A 16,259-nucleotide genomic window follows, 5' to 3' on the forward strand; every position below is an offset into this window, starting at 1 on the left:
TAAATTAGGGTGCTAGAATCAATAATTAGGAATATCTGACCAGGACATTCTTGTCTCTAAATCAGAGTACCGAGGAAGCCATAGTTTTCAGACTATTGCTCAATGAGCACAAATCCAGTAAATATGAAAATAGCAGGAGGGGAAGAATGAAGGGGTGGAAATCGGAGGGGGAGGTGAACCATGAGAGACTATGGACTCTGAAAAACAAACTGAGGGTTCTAGAGGGGAGGGGGGGTGGGAGGATGGGCTAGCCTGGTGATGGGTATTAAAGAGGGCACGTTCTGCATGGAGCACTGGGTGTTATACGCAAACAAGAATCATGGAACATTACATCAAAAACTAATGATGTGATGTATGGTGACTAACATAACAAAAAAGACTGGAAAAAAAAAAAAGAATAGACTGATTCTCTTCTAACTCTCAGTCATGTCTGGCAGACACCCTGGTTCACAGAGCATACCCCAAGACCTTCTGGTAACCAGCTTATAACTTAGTGATTGACTTGAGGAATAGCCTAGTTTGGGTTCAGAACAAATTAAATCAGTGTTCAGGGTGGTGCATGTTGATGGCTCATTTTAAGCCAGTTTAACCACTTAGACTAGCCTGTCCTTAATTTCTAAATCCCAGTCGCCTGTCTCATTACAGCAGGTGAAAGAATATAACAGCACACTGCAGAGATCTAATCAAGATCCTGAAGGAGGCAAAGGATCTGAATGAAAAGCTTACTCCACTGAAACTGATTGAGAGATGTAGGTGTTGCTCCTCCCAAACTTCTCATAAAGACCTGGTGAAAATTACTGCACACCTTCTTCTATAGCAGTAGCTTAAGTATATACAATCCATTTCTTGTCCTTTCGTGTTGTCTTTATAACTGCAACAGAACAAGTGGTTTTCCAGTTGTTTCATGTAAACTTTTAAATGCCATATAAAATTTACAAATACAATTTATAGAAAGTATTTGTTTTGTGCAAGTTTTATATCAGTATATTAAAATTATTGCACTTATTTTTTTTTTTTATAATTTCTTAAAACCTTTCTGATTGTTGGCCTACACCTTCCACAGAGACTTCATATTTGAAAATAGGATCTAAAGCTAATCTGAATAGTGATGCACATCTTATCACCATGCAAGTAAAGAAGCCCATGCAGAGCTGTTTCAGGGTAACTGGCTATTAATTTCTATATAGTGAAAAAACACATTAAAGCTTATGGGATAGTACTGTCCTGGGTCCAGAACATACCTTTGTTTTCTGTAGAGATATTAGGGAACAGAATTTAAACTAGTCTATTAATTTTAATATAGACAAGGGTTTCCAACCTTTCAGAAGAGGAAAAATCCATTTTAGTGTTGTCTAATTTGCGATGCACCCTGCCCTCACAACATTGGTTGAGAAGTCGGCCTGAGCAGCAGAGGTCGAGAATCAACGACTCTCCCACACTCAATACTCTCAAGCCTGCAAAAGCATGCCACGTACGGCTGTGTCTCTGACAGCATGTCCCTTCAGGATAGGGCTCATATTTGAGTAGAAAAACAAGACCACTAGACACTTAACTGAAGAGCTGATATAGAAGAACCAGTGGTATTAATCTGAAGAGAAAATGGAACCACTGAGTTTTGACCAGAATGTTTGCTTTGTTTTTATTTGTAGATTCATTCTGAAGGAGCTGATAAAAAGAGGGAAGAAAAAAAATCCAGGTAACTTTCAGAAGTCTGCAAACATGCTTTAGCAATCTAAGAATAAATTGATGATGCATGAGATAGGTGTTTATTTTCCAAGAAAACAGTTTAAGACAAATTTTATTAATATTTTATACATATGGAACTTATCTCTGAAGTACTGGACTTAAGTATTTTACATTTTTCTCATTTCATACTGTCAGTTATTTGAACTTGAGTATTTCACATCAAAAATTATCTTAAACTCTTATGCCTTGATATGTTTATTTTCTTTTGATATAACCAACATTTGATAGCGAAGTTATCATATGGAATATTTTACAAAGGCTTATTACAGACAGGGAGTTATTTCAGCTCATAACACCTGTAGAATCCAAACATAAACACAATAAGGTATTAATATAAATCTGAAACCATAACCGTCTCTGAGATTTCACAATCAGAATGACTCTGGCATGCCAGACCAAGTTGTTGGCTAAGTAGATAACAACTTAGCTAAATCAGAAATGAGTAACTTAAATCCTTACATTTACATAAGTGGTCAGTTTTGTGTTGTAAAGTTCAAATAATTTACATATATTTTCCCACTGAAATCATTATCACTTCTGTATTCTTCATTTAATCAGTGCATTTACCTTATTGTGACTTTGTGTTATTTGGAACTTTCTGTAGTTCTTGAAATGCCTTTTTTAGTCAAAATAATCTTCTAAATCAATATTTGGATCTAGCAGATCTTCTCCATATGATGAAAGATCGGTCTGATTTAAAATTAAGTTTTCAAATGTTTCTTCTAAGTCAGTTTCACCAATTAAGACAGCTCCCATCATTCGCCCATTCTGCATGACAACTTTGACGTACTCTTGTCCTTTGGTACATCTCAGCATTAATTCATGATCTGAACCTAAGCCCTGTGCGTTGTATTTTCCCAGCAATACAACCTATAGGTGGGGATAAAAACATGATTCTAGTGAGTACCAAAAAGGAAACACTATATGCAGTTATACTATGTTGTTCCTCTAGAAATAAATGAGTGGCAGTGCATTTGTTGTACAGATGACACCACCACAATCTCTGAACATTAAAAATATCTAGGATCTGGACTGCATCAGCTTAGAGTCATGAAGAATATGCAAGGGAAAGCACTGGGTTCATCCCTGAGTATGACAGCTATTGGTTCCCCCCCTTAACTATGAAACAGTATAGCACAGGAAGGTAGGTAATGATTAGGAATTAAGACCAGCAATAATACCAGGTACTGATTTCCAAGAAATTTTGTAAAATAATATTTACATGGTTTTAGTTATAAGACTAACAAGCAGAAAAAGGCACTAATTTGCTTATCTATCTTACCTTATAGTTAAAAAATTTTGTTACATGAGCAAAAAGTTCAAAGCTGAAGTCCATGTCAGTAGATTCTCCTAAACTAGCTGCAGCCATGCATTTTGCTGCATACCATCCCATCTGTCTAGCCTGCGTCCACAGCCTCATCTGAAAGAAAAAAATGTTATGACATAAAAGTTTTCATTGTTCTACTTTAACAGTACCTTACAAAATTTCTTAAAGGGGTTCACTGTTGACAGTCCTTGAGATTGGCTAGATCTAGCAAGCTAGAGGACTAGTTCGATTGTCTTTGCCATAGAAGCAGTTACCAATCCACACTAACCAAACTTGATTTTGCTATTTGATATTACTGCCTTTAAAATTAAAGGATGATACCAAATCTGTATGTTTCAATAAACGATTACATATAAAGACAACATTTCAGGGTATACCAGGTAAGAATACTACTAATTAACCAGTCTCTTTTTTCAGAGTAAGTTCATCATCAGAAGTAGAGATGACAAATTATCACTGAAAAATTCATTCCTCTTCCTAATCCTTAGATTGTGGTGCTAAATCGATATATTAGTTGGTTGTCCAGCCTCAGGAAATCTTACCAGATTTCAGCAACTGATGCTGGGAATTTTAAATTCTTCCCTTACATTAATTTCTCCTTTACTGTATGTTTATTTTAGAAATCCCTGATAGAACACTGGCTGTGAAAGTCAAGACATTGACTCTTCTACATATTTTATTAACAGCCTTAACTTCTTCACCTGAAACAAATGTACACCATCATCTATTCCATGGCTATTGAGAGAATTAAATAAGCTAACCTACACCCTTTTGTGCAAAAATAAGTAGAATGGATAGACTTTTTAATTCTGGGAAGGGAGCAGAGCAAACTGAGCACAACACTCAAGAACGGCTAATGGAGGCGGCCAGCAGTGTTACACTGTTGGACCGTTGTTAATGTCTACCAGCCTCTGAGTCCCTCCAGTTTGGGTCTTGGATCATGTAAAACTAATTAGTGTACTTATTGCTTCTACAAATTAAGACATGAGGTCTATTAGATTCACTCAGAACAAGAGACCTCTGTTTTGTTTTCAGATATTGCCTGTAGCAGAGTATGACACATAATAAGGATATAATTTATCCTCTTAGAGGGTTTAAAGTGTTCAAAAAAATCCCACAAATGCCAATTCCTGAGAGTTGAAGACATATATGCCACAGAATGATTACAGAAAAAAACTGAAAAGAAGCTAGCACTTTAGAAACAGGCCAAAAGCACTCTTCCTATGACTTTTATCTCTGTAAAAACGAAGTATTGAAGGTGCCTCTTAGAATGCATCTGGCCCTTCCGCTACTTCACACTCCACAGTTAATCTGAAGGAGAATCTCTACCTGTGGAGCTAGTCTTTCACCAAGTGTTGCCTGGTTCTTTTATCTGTAACATCTATCTGTGTCTCTACTCCTCCTAAGACCACCTCGCCTATGGCCGAGGTCTGAATATCTTCCTCAAGGATTTCTGCTCCACCGTGAGGCGGCGGGCAGCACCGTGAGGGCAGGAGGACACAGACATCCAGTTGGACGGAGTTGTGTGGCTGAGGAAGAATGGTCGCTTGAGGGAATTTTTTCAGTCATAATTCCCACAGAGACAGAACTGGGTCATCAGGATCGCAAGGGGTCATCATCTATACGGTTTATACCTCAGGATGTTATTTCTTCATCTAAAGCTGCTCTGTCTAGTCTGGTAGCCACTAGACACAGGGAGCTATTTAAACTTAAATGTAAATAAAATTCAGTTCCTCAGTCTCAGCACATCTTAAGTGCCAACAGAGACATGTAGGCTGGTGACTACCTGACTGGACACTGCAAACGTATAGAACGTTTCTGTCATCACAGAGTTCCACTGGACAGTGCTGGTAAGTATTTGAAGATGAAAAAGTCATAGCCCATAATTCTTTTTCAATTACAAGACATACCAGTGTGTTCCATCACTATATAATAACTTACCAAAAGGGAAACATTCTTTTTTTTTAAATGTCTAGGATAGCCTCCTACTTAAAGTAGCAAAGTGGGAAAACCAGAAATTTGGATTTGCTGGTGGTGACTCACTCCTTTACCGTCAGATGGAATCTGATACAAGGTGTGATGGCGGATGCCGGCTTACCTGCTGCCACACCGGGCTGGGCCTCCAGGACGCGGTGCACATGTCACCTGCAGCATAGACATCAGAGAGAGACGTGTGCATGTGAGCATCCACCTTCAGGCCTCCGTCTTCTCCTAGATCAAACTAAACAGGGTTCCTGATAAGCATATGTGGGAAGAAAAATGAAAGAGGTCTTTTCTGCTCTCAAGTAAAAGAACAAGTCAAATTTTTACACCTCGGTATGCTGATCTTCAGTGAGAGAGTAAAAAACAGCTGCCAACTTTAGACGACTCAGCTGAATTTCAAATCCTACTAGGACAGCCCAGCTAAAAAATTCTTAGACTTTCAACATTAAGAATACTCAGTAACTGTGGGACTACCCCACTCGTAATTACAATACTCCTCAGTTTTCTGAGCTTCAAATGCTAAAAGGCAGAAAATACAAGACAGTTTCTCTAGTAGAATCATCAACCTTTAGACAAATGAATTGTGCATTATGTCCTATTTATGAAGACACTTACGCTGGGACGTTTACTGCTTAAGGACTTTAGGCAATACGAAATACTGTAAATAAAACATGAATGTAAACTAAATTGTTTTCAACTTCCTTAAGTTACAGTTTTACACTAAAACAATGAATAGTTATTTATGCTTGAGAATTAGAAATCTCATACTACTTTAAAAATATTCATAGCAGGACAAAATAGTTCACCTTACATTGTTGCCACAGAGGAAAGGTTCTGTATTTGGTGTAACTCCTGTAGCACTGACAATGAAATCACAGCCGTATATCTTTTCATTAGTCAATTCCACATATACAGGCCATACCTCTTTAAAACAAACAAACAAACAAACAAACCACCTTCACTCTCAAATGTAATCACCAGCTGTCATTAGCATTATGTGAATATAATGCCTAGAACAAACAGTGAAAGAAAAAAGCAGGAGAGGACTTTAAAATGTACCCCTTAAGGGCGCCTGGGTGGCTCAGTTGGTTAAGCTACTGCCTTCGGCACAGGTCATGATCCTGGAGTCCCTGGATCGAGTCCCGCATCGGGCTCCCTGCTTGGCAGGGAGCCTGCTTCTCCCTCTGACCCTCCCCCCTCTCATGTGCTCTGTCTCTGTCTCAAATAAATAAATAAAATCTTTAAAAAATAAATAAAAAATAAAAAAAAAAAATGTACCCCTTAATAATTTTATAAGACACATCTGCTTAAACAATTATAATGCAATCAGCACTATCTCCTTGTTTTCAGTATAGTTACAAAATTACAGCATTCTAAACATTTTTCCTTCAAATTTAGACAAAGAACTTCCAACAAAATGATTTTAAACTGACAATCACTTTATAAATTATTTCTTTAAAACTATTAAGCTACTATACTCCACTGAGAATTTAGTCCAAATAGACTACTCACTTTTCAGTGTTTTCCCTTACTATTCATATTCCAACTCTAACACTACCTTTTCCCATGGAAAGATTCAAAGAATTCAAAGACCATGGAATGTCTTATATGCTAGTTCTCACAGGAAGTGTGAAATAGGGATTAGATCTGTTTCTTAATCCCAAATTGAAATTTGTTTGATTTTGGGGAAGTCACTTCATCTTCTGAGAGTATCAAAGTTTTTTTAGTTGATAACTGTTTTGATCTGCAAGATATTCTGATTGACGCACAGAATTCTGGTGGTCAAAGCACCAGGAGCCCCATGTAAAATGTAAAGCTGAATACAAACTATTAGGAAACTTGAAGACTAAGTAATGAAAACAAAATGACTTACGTTATTAAGTAATTGTTTCATTTTTACTTTTTATGTTCAAATTTCATATGGAAATTAAAGTTTTTTAATATAGTAAGATTAAGTAAGGTTTTTTCCTTTTAAATTACTGGTTATTGTATTTTTTTCCTTATTTTATTACTTACCTTTATCAGTTGTCACTGACTGATTAGAATGGTCTCTGGGAAAAGGCAAGGACTTTTTCTTAGAAATTCTAAATTCTTCCTGAAGGTAGATTTTCTTTACTTCACACATAGTTTCAATATGAATCTTATGAGAAAACTAAAGAAATACTGGTCACCATACAATTCCCAAAAAACGACTTAGGTTGCTAATGATTATAAAAAATTACAATACACTTATAGAAACATACAGAAAAAATAATTCTTATAATATAAATGGAAACACACTGGATGCCCCAAAGTAAGCCTCTCAATTTGTGTGTGTGAAGGGAGTGAGCAGAAATCCATTCAGAACCTAAGAAAACAACCAGTTGCACTGGCAGGGCATGCTTTTAAGTATAAGCCTCAGTGATAATCACAAATATAGTTGTTAAAAAATTACACTGCTAGAGACTCTAAAAACCTCTTGAGGGCAAGTCCATGCCGACTTACTGTGATATCCGAGAACCTTAGTAAAGTGCCAAGTACAAAGGAGATAATGTTTAGTGAACCAAACTGCTGAAGTTCTCAGGTTAAAAATACTATTAATCTTTGGATCTGAAGATGCAGGAAAAAAATGATTTTGTATAATTTCTATCACAAAAATTAGATATGCCATGAAGCCAGCTCCTCTCCAAACTACCCAAGGCTGAAAAGAAATCATACACAATAATAAGGACTCCATGTATGCTTCTTACAGTATTTAAATATCACAGCCTTTTAACTATTTAAAAATAAATATCTAATAAAATGAGTAAAAGCAAGTCATCTGTTTATCCAATTACAGTGTTAAATATGTATTTTATTTAGAATTCATCTAATAATCTTCAAAATATTATAATGCATGTGAAGTGACCTTTGAGAAAAGATTAATTTAAAATAGGACAGTTATATTCACTGCAGTCCGAGCCTGGAAATCTCTCTGCCTGGGGAACTAAAAAGAAGGGCACGAATCAGTTTTAGATGAATGAATACTCACCTGTGGTAAGGAATCGGGCCAAGTGCCATTGGTCCTGTCTGTCCTAGCACTTTGGATTTTAAGTAAAATCTTAAAATTTTTGAGTTTGACTTATTTGTGACCAGTCTTTAACGAATGGTTTAAGAATTTAAAATTGCATCTTAGGTTTAATTAGTATATGAACACATACCTCTTTTGTACCTTTAAGATTCAAGCCTTCATGCCAATCAGGTCCCAAGGCACTGCCCATATTACCAGCACCAGTTTTGGTTTGTTTTCTTCCTGAAGAGATAAACTCAACTCAAAATTCAAATGACCTAAAAACTGCCAGGCAGAGATGTGTACTTGTGTTCTCAAGCTTTTAGGCAATGTTATGATTCTCATACGTACATATATACAGCATGACTGAACTAAGTTACCTGTATTACTTTATTATTTTAATATTTTGTGATATAGAGCTATAAAATGGATAATCCTTCAACCAAGTGTTGAGTATAAACACAGTGTGTTTTGGGGATGTTATATATATATATATATCCCCAAATGTATGTTAATATGAAGGGTAAGATCTGATAAAAGGTTGATATCCAAAATACATAAAGAACTCCTACAGGGGCGCCTGGGTGGCTCAGTCGTCGTTGGGTGTCTGCCTTTGGCTCCGGTCATGATCCCAGGGTCCTGGGATCGAGCCCCGCTTTGGGCTCCTTGCTCCGCGGGAAGCCTGCTTCTGCCTCTCCCACTCCCCTTGCTTGTGTTCCCTCTCTCATTGTGTCTCTGTCAAAAAATAAATAAAATCTTTAAAAAAAACCCAAAAACTCCTACAACTTTGTAACGAAAATACAACCAAAATAAAAAATGGGCAGAGGACCCGAACAGACAGGTTTCCAGAGACATACAGCTGGCTAACAGGGACATGAAAAGATGCTCAGCATCACTAATCATCAGAGAAGTGCAAATCAAAACCACAATGAGGTATCACCTTACACTTGTAGAATGGCTAGAATCAAAAAAAGACAAGAAATAACGAGTCTTGGTGAAAATGTGGAGAAATAAGTTCCCTCATGCACTGTTGGTGGGAATGCAAATTGGTATAGCCACTGTAAAAAACAGTATGGAGTTTCCTCAAAAATCCAAAGAAAACAAAAACACTAATTTGAAAAGATATGTGTAGCCCTATGTTAACTACAGCATTATTTACAACAAGCAAAATATGGAAGCAATCCCAAGTGTCCATCAACTGACAAATGGATAAAGAAGATGTGGGGTATATATGCGATGGAGTATTACTCAGCCATAAAAAAGGATGAGAGCTTGCTATGTTCAACAACATGGATGAACCTAGAGGGTATAACGCTAAGTGAAATAAGTCAAAGACAAAGACAAATGCCATATGATTTCACTCATATGTGGAATTTAAGAAACAAAATAATAAAGAGACAAACCAAAAACCGGACTCTTTAAATGGTTGCCAGACAGGAGGTGGATGGGGGTATGGATGAAATACAGGGGATTAAGAGTATACTTATCATGAGGAACACTGAGAAATGTATAGAATTGTTGAATCATTTTATTGTACACCTGAAACTAATATAACACTGTATGTTAACTACAGTAAAATTGTTTTAAATAAACACATGCAAGTTAAACTAGGAAAAATATTTTTATTATTCAGTTGTATACCTAGTTCTTTTATGTGCAATTCTAGCCTCTGGTTTTTATTATTTTTATTATTATATTTTATAAAATATATTTTAAAACAACAAAATAAATAAAACAAAGCAGAAACAGGCTCAGATATAGAGAACTGGTGGTTGCCACAGGGGAGGCACTGGTGCGCAGGCAAAATAGGTGAAGAGTAAAGTAGTAAGAAGTACAAACTTCCAGTTATAAATAAGTCATGGGGCTGTAAAATACAGCACAGGAAATATAGTCAATGGTACTGTAACAAGTTTGCACAGTGAGAGGGTAACTAAACCTACTGAGTGGACCAAGTCATAATGTATAAAAATACTGAATCACTACCGTTGTACACCTGAAACTAATATACTGTAGTCTGTTACAATTCAATAAAAAAATTAGCCATTCTGTTTTTAAACATTTTGTCAATTTTTAGCACCCTCAAGACTTACAGAATTCTTTTCGAACTGTATAAGCCAAAAGTTAAAAAAAAAGCTCTTAAAAAACTAGGTTTGTTGTATTTTTTCTTTTTTTCTAAAGATTTTATTTATTTGCTAGAGAGAGAGAGAGAGAGCGCGCGTGCGCGTGCACACACACACACACACACACACAAGCTGAGGGGAGGGGGAAAGGGAGAAGGAGAAGCAGGCTCCCCGCTGAGCAGGGAGCCCCGATGCAAGGCTCTATCCCAGGACCCTGAGATCATGACCTGAGCCAAAGGCAGATGCTTATTGACTGAGCCACCCAGGCGCCCCTGTATTTCTTTTTTAATTCATTGCATTTTTTGTAAAATTATCTTAGCTCCTGTCCAGTTGTATCATCTGTTTGCAAAGATGCAGATGGGCTGGTTCATTTAATTCACTTTAAATTTCCAGTTTTAATTATACATATTTGTCATTTAAAAAAATCCTGGAAAATCTAAGTCATAAGATATAGAAATAAATATTATCTATATTTCTATCTCTCAACTATATTTTGCTCAGTGTTCTTATAGCCTTATTCTAAACAATTTTTTTTTTTTTAAAGATTTTATTTATTTATTTGAGAGAGAGAATGAGATAGAGAGCATGAGAGGGGGGAGGGTCAGAGAGAGAGGCAGACTCCCTGCTGAGCAGGGAGCCTGACGTGGGACTCGATCCCGGGACTCCAGGATCATGACCTGAGCCGAAGGCAGTCGCTTAACCAACTGAGCCACCCAGGCGCCCATTATAGCCTTATTCTATATGGCTAAAAAGTTAAACAGTTTCATCTGTGAATTAATGAAAAAGATGCTGTATTTACCTTCAGTTGTATACCTAGTTCTTTTATGTGCAATTCTAGCCTCTGGTTTTTCAGCAATGAGCTTTGAAGTCAAGAATTCTGCTGCTCCTGCATCGAAGAAAGTATTCCCAATAGCTTTATCTTTAATGGCCCAAATGATTTCACAACCTTCAATTTCATACCTAAAAGGAATATTAAAGTTACTCAGAGCAATTCTGAAAGTCTGAATAGAAATCTCTGTATTTGCAAATAACAATTATTTTACAACAAACTGAGCAAGAATGATTATAAGGAGCAATGTAATACTCCATCAGGATCAACAGTTAAAGTAGAATAAGTAATAAAAGAAATTTAACCAGTTTATTGAAAGAACATAAAAATGACAAACATATGTAACTGAGTATCAGGTAAAATTTCATTACAGTGAGCATCACCTCTTAAGTGTTCAATTTCCCCAACATAGTTATTGTATGAATGTTCCCCAGGGTTCCATAAATGAGCAGTGCTTTTTTGACATGGGTATAGTGTAATCAATAATGGATGGATGGATGGTATACAGTTAAAATACTGAAAATACCTCACTTCTTTGGTAACAAGTATTTTGTGTACTCAAAGCACAACATTATGGAAGGAGATAGAAAAAGGAGAGAATCAGAGTTATCAACTAAAATTTTAATTCTGTTATAAAGGAACCACTACTCTGCAGTCCTCTCCCTTTGCCTCAGAAATTTCCAAGCCATTCAGCCAAAGAAAGATCCGGTTCACAGAAAAATCAAGGAAAAAGAAATGGTCGTGGTATATACAGGCCAACACCACTCATGAGGAGGCCGGAGCTCCTGCACAGTTTTATCTCTAGGTTTGGTCACGGAGAATGTGGTTTGCTTAGTATTCATTTCACCAAGTCCCTGAAGTCCATTAGATTTTTCTGCTATTAATACTTGTTTTGGTACAACTGATGAACTGGGACAATCCTAGACAAACAGGATATACGGTCATCCTATCTATACTAGGATTTTCTTTGAACCTGTAGTGATACTAAGAGTATCGTGTGCTAAGAACTGTTAATGCTGACTTATGGTCAAAGTATCACCATCTTTATGTCACAGATGCGATAACACGTGGACTTTTCAAACTAATCAATAAGTAGATGATACAAAAAAGAAGGTTTAGTGTACATCTGACTTCAGGTCACCTGATGTTCATGCTTTCTGACAATATGGTCAAGGATCCCCCTGCCCCATCTAATGAGCCTTTATTTTTCCTGCTCCCCTATGGCAGAAACAAATATTTATAGTTACTAAATTTCACATTCTTTGGAGAATATTCTATTTTATCCTGCTCAGGTCATATAGGATTGCTGATGAGCAGAAAGTAGAATATACATTCAGTAATAAATTTCATGTCTTAATTTACATATAGGCACATCATTATTATGAAATACTTTCTTTAGCTGTTATAAATTAGAAATTCCTCTACCATTTTTAAAAAATTTTTAAGTAATGTAACAGTATGATGCATATCAGTATAGCTTAAAATACTGACGCTTGACTAGTAGGCCACAGTAATAAGTAACCATGAGAACTCCTGTACATGCCCTACCTCACAGGACACCCTGTATTCCCCTCAGCCTATGAACTATGCCCTCAGCAAGATGCATCACCACAGAGGTATCCTCACACATAGCGGAACTACTTTCATTTTTAAAACCAGTCTTAAAAAAACAAACAGTGAAATACGGTTTTGTGAAATTATTTAAAAAAAAAAAGTCCTTTTAAAAAGGAAAGGATTAACCTACACTAAGTAAAGAAGAAAAATACACTGAAGAAAATGAGCATTTTCCTTGGGAGAACATGAGGGCTATTGAAGAGCAGAAAGGGTTTGTGTGTGTCATTTCTCATGAGATGACAAACACCTGATCATCAGTGGACCTAAGCTGAGATAACAGCATTATATGTGGCCTTTCTTTAGGAGTTTTATTGAATTATATAGTGTATCTCCAACCTAAAGAAAATGAGGAATAGGATTAAATGTTCTAAGACTATGAAGATTTCTGAATGTAGGAAAATTTTCCAATGTAAAGAATAATAGTATTAAAAGTTATACTTTCGGTGATTGCTACTGGAGAAAATTTGTCATATGCGTCCTCCTTTCTCTTGCCCCTGTTTGGTTTTGACTTGTCCAGTTTTTGTTTGTTTTTCTCTGCAGTTCTCCATAGTGCCACAAACTTCATAATTATAAGAATGACTGCGGCCCCTAGTACTCAGGCAATTTAGGAACTCTTAAAGCTTCCACCGGGATCTACCACCCTGTCCGAAAAAGGAGCAAAAACCTAGTCCAAGAGTTAGAATGGACAGGGCTTTGGCAAATTCATCATTTTGATACAAATTTGTCCTCTTTGTAGTTGGGCTCAACTTTCTGGCCTGAAAATGTCCGGACTATTCCATGTCAGCCATCCGTTGGAAGATAAAATCACAAAGACAATCTATGCTCTGTAGACCATAGCAGGAAATTGATTCCTCAATGTTCTCTGAACTTGAAATATCATCTTAAGATAGTATTTTATATTAATTTATGTGTTCACCATTTTCCAACTTCCAAAAAACCAAGAGCTGAGAGTACCACAGATCTTGAAATAGGGAGTCATGGGACAGAAAGGTACCTATATAAATGAGTGAAGCAGGATGGGTATAAACAATAAAAAGTGGTGGGGGCTGTGACTAGAAATCTCTAAAACTGTGCACATTTAAATTGTTTTTCAAGATAGTCCATGCTTATCAAACACCTCTATGGGTCACACCTCTCCAGTCACCTGTGTGTGACCCCTTGAGACAGAAAACATTCCCTAAACTCATGTTTGGCAATGACATTTCTACAACTATGAATTCCATGAAAGCCAAAAATATAAAGTGGACATTTTCCTTGAAAATATATGAAAACCAATTACATTTATCTTTGAATTTCAGAATACCAAGATGTTTCTAGTCTGCCAATAATCACATGAATCACAGAGCAGTGTTTAAATAGGATTTAAAATATATACTTACACCAGTTCAAGTGCAATGCCGCCATTCCCTATGATCATTATTCTTTGAGCTTTAGTAAGCTGTTTCTGAAATTCCTGTATTAAAAAGAAAAGGAGACAGTGTTCTGTAAATAGTGGGCAAAACTTGAAGCAAGAAGCTTCAGTGATAATATTCTTAAAATGTAGGAATTTTATCTGATTTACAAAGGAACAAAATAAATCTCTTTCCCACTCTGCCAGGATGCATCCTCCCAATATTACAAATGCTCTCTGTTTCACCCAAGCTGTCTTCATAGCAATGCCTCTGCTGATTTTCCTTGCCTTTTAGTCAGTACATTTAGAGTAGTTCAGAATTCAGCAAGCGGCACGACCTCTAGTTTAACACATTCCTAACTCCTTGATCAAATCAATTTACTAACAGGACACTGGTCTGTATCCTACATACAGGGTTATTCCTTTTCGTCTAGTCCTTCAGTTGACACTTCCCCTGGAGTCACTCAACACTCAAAACTTGCATGAATGAGCAGCACAACAGCTTGGTGGTTTAAGAGTCCTTGGTTCTAGGAGTTAGTAACTGCCTGCAGTTATTAACTTGGGCAAGTTGCTTAACCCCTCTGTGCCTCTGGTTCTTCAACTATAAATGGAAACAAGAAGTGACTCTATCTCATTAGGCCTCTGCAAGCATTAAGATAATGTAAATAAAGCTGTTAGGAGCAGGCACAATAATGTCTAACATCAGAAAAAAATGTTACGTTCTTATCATTACAAGACAACTAATTGATGCCTCTACCACCTTCCTCCTCTGCCCCCTAAAAAAGCTCACAATGAGCTTACTACTGAAATTGACTTGTTTAAAATGCTACAAAAAAAAAAAAAAAAGTTAATTTTAGTTTGTCCTTCACTGAGGACAGTAAATAATTTAAGAAAGATCTGTTAAAAACACTGGACATGGAGATAAATGGCATGAGTTTAAATTGTACTTCTGATAGACTTAATAACTACTTTAGTATAGGTAAAAACTTAATTTCTCCATCAGAGTTTCCTATTTGTAAAATGGGAGTAATACTGTCACACAGGATTATCATAAGCAGTTAGGTCATGTATGTAGAGGGCCTAGCTGGAACATAGTTATGAACTCAGTCTCTGATAATAGGAACCTGAAATGTTTACAATTATAATTAAATTATAATTTATAATTAAGTTTTCTAGTTTTCTGTAAATTCCTATTAAGAACAGGCTGAAAGAAAACATCAATTTTCAAGAATATAAAATATCAATAAATGTAAAATTATCACCCTATGGGACAGAACTACAACAGTGAGCTTGAGGTAAGACAGAATATTATGATCAGAAACCAGGAAGGGCTTCTTGGCAAAAAGGGTCACTGAACTCCAAAGCCCAGAAATCCATTACCAGAAAAAGTTGTAGAAGGTTCCACAGAGTTTCACCTTATTGGGATAGTTTATTAGAGGCTCCTGAGTACAACAATAAACCAAATGATTTTTTCAGTTCTGGGATTGTCATGATTCTGTACTACAAAGATCTTCTGAATATTAATTTATTTGCTAAGGGGTACGTTCAGTAAGTTTGGGATATGCTTTACCTTTTTGGAAAAAGATCATTCACTATTTAAGATTGCAAATCACATATTCCCAATCAAAGTACAGTAATGAATGTGTGTATTAGTTATAACCTTCAGCTTAGTTGTTGTATTTGGGATACAATGCACAATGGAAAGAACACAGAACATCAGCAAGAACTAAAAAAACAAAAATTATCAACCAAAGCCAAACTGAAACTGGCAATAACATTATAACTACTTTCTGGTTTATGGATCATAAAACAAACCTCTTCTATAATTTAGGAATTAACATTGTAAGTGGAATACTTTGATTCAAATATAGAAAAGTCTAAGAAATATTCACATTCCTTTCCCATGAACCAACCTCAAAATGTTACCTGAGCACTGTCTGTATCACGGATTCCTAATACGTAAGGATTTTCTTCGCATATCAACTTTGGTTTAGCTCCAGCACACAAACAGAGTTTCTTATACACATGCTGACTGCCATCTCCTGTTAAAATGCACTGTAAAAACACAGAGCAAGGAAGGGGAGAGGAGAAACATACTCATCTATGGGTACAATTTCATTTTAAATCAAAAATTTGGGGCGCCTTGGTGGCTCAGTCAGTTAAGTGTCTGCCTTTGGCTCAGGTCATGATCCCAGCGTCCCTGGATCGAGCCCCGCTTCGGG

At 36.4% G+C, this 16,259-nt stretch overlaps 1 protein-coding gene and 1 pseudogene across 2 annotated transcripts; one reads left to right on the forward strand and one right to left on the reverse strand.

The window, feature by feature from the left end:
• Positions 1–1,680, forward strand: part of LOC123323617 — a 15,193-nt pseudogene extending 13,513 nt beyond the window's left edge.
• Positions 1,625–15,973, reverse strand: LOC123323168 (pyridine nucleotide-disulfide oxidoreductase domain-containing protein 1-like). Of its 2 annotated transcripts, XM_044912048.1 has the most exons (10): positions 15,964–15,973; positions 14,027–14,100; positions 11,004–11,164; positions 8,236–8,327; positions 7,073–7,208; positions 5,868–5,980; positions 5,172–5,294; positions 3,029–3,166; positions 2,314–2,616; positions 1,625–2,042 (listed from the first exon to the last, which is right to left on the reverse strand). In XM_044912048.1, exons 2-9 carry the CDS (start codon positions 14,062–14,064, stop codon positions 2,368–2,370), a joined length of 1,050 nt encoding a protein of 349 aa, XP_044767983.1. In that variant the 5' UTR covers positions 14,065–14,100; positions 15,964–15,973; the 3' UTR covers positions 1,625–2,042; positions 2,314–2,367. The 2 variants fall into 2 exon arrangements, with proteins under 2 accessions (XP_044767983.1, XP_044767984.1); XM_044912049.1 differs by lacking the exons at positions 11,004–11,164; positions 14,027–14,100; positions 15,964–15,973 and adding an exon at positions 9,714–9,750 and having other exon boundaries at positions 1,625–2,616; positions 8,236–8,329.
• Positions 15,974–16,259: the final 286 nt, after the last annotated feature.

This window comes from Neomonachus schauinslandi, unplaced genomic scaffold, assembly GCF_002201575.2.
Source record: "Neomonachus schauinslandi unplaced genomic scaffold, ASM220157v2 HiC_scaffold_24, whole genome shotgun sequence".
Lineage (NCBI taxonomy): Eukaryota > Metazoa > Chordata > Mammalia > Carnivora > Phocidae > Neomonachus > Neomonachus schauinslandi.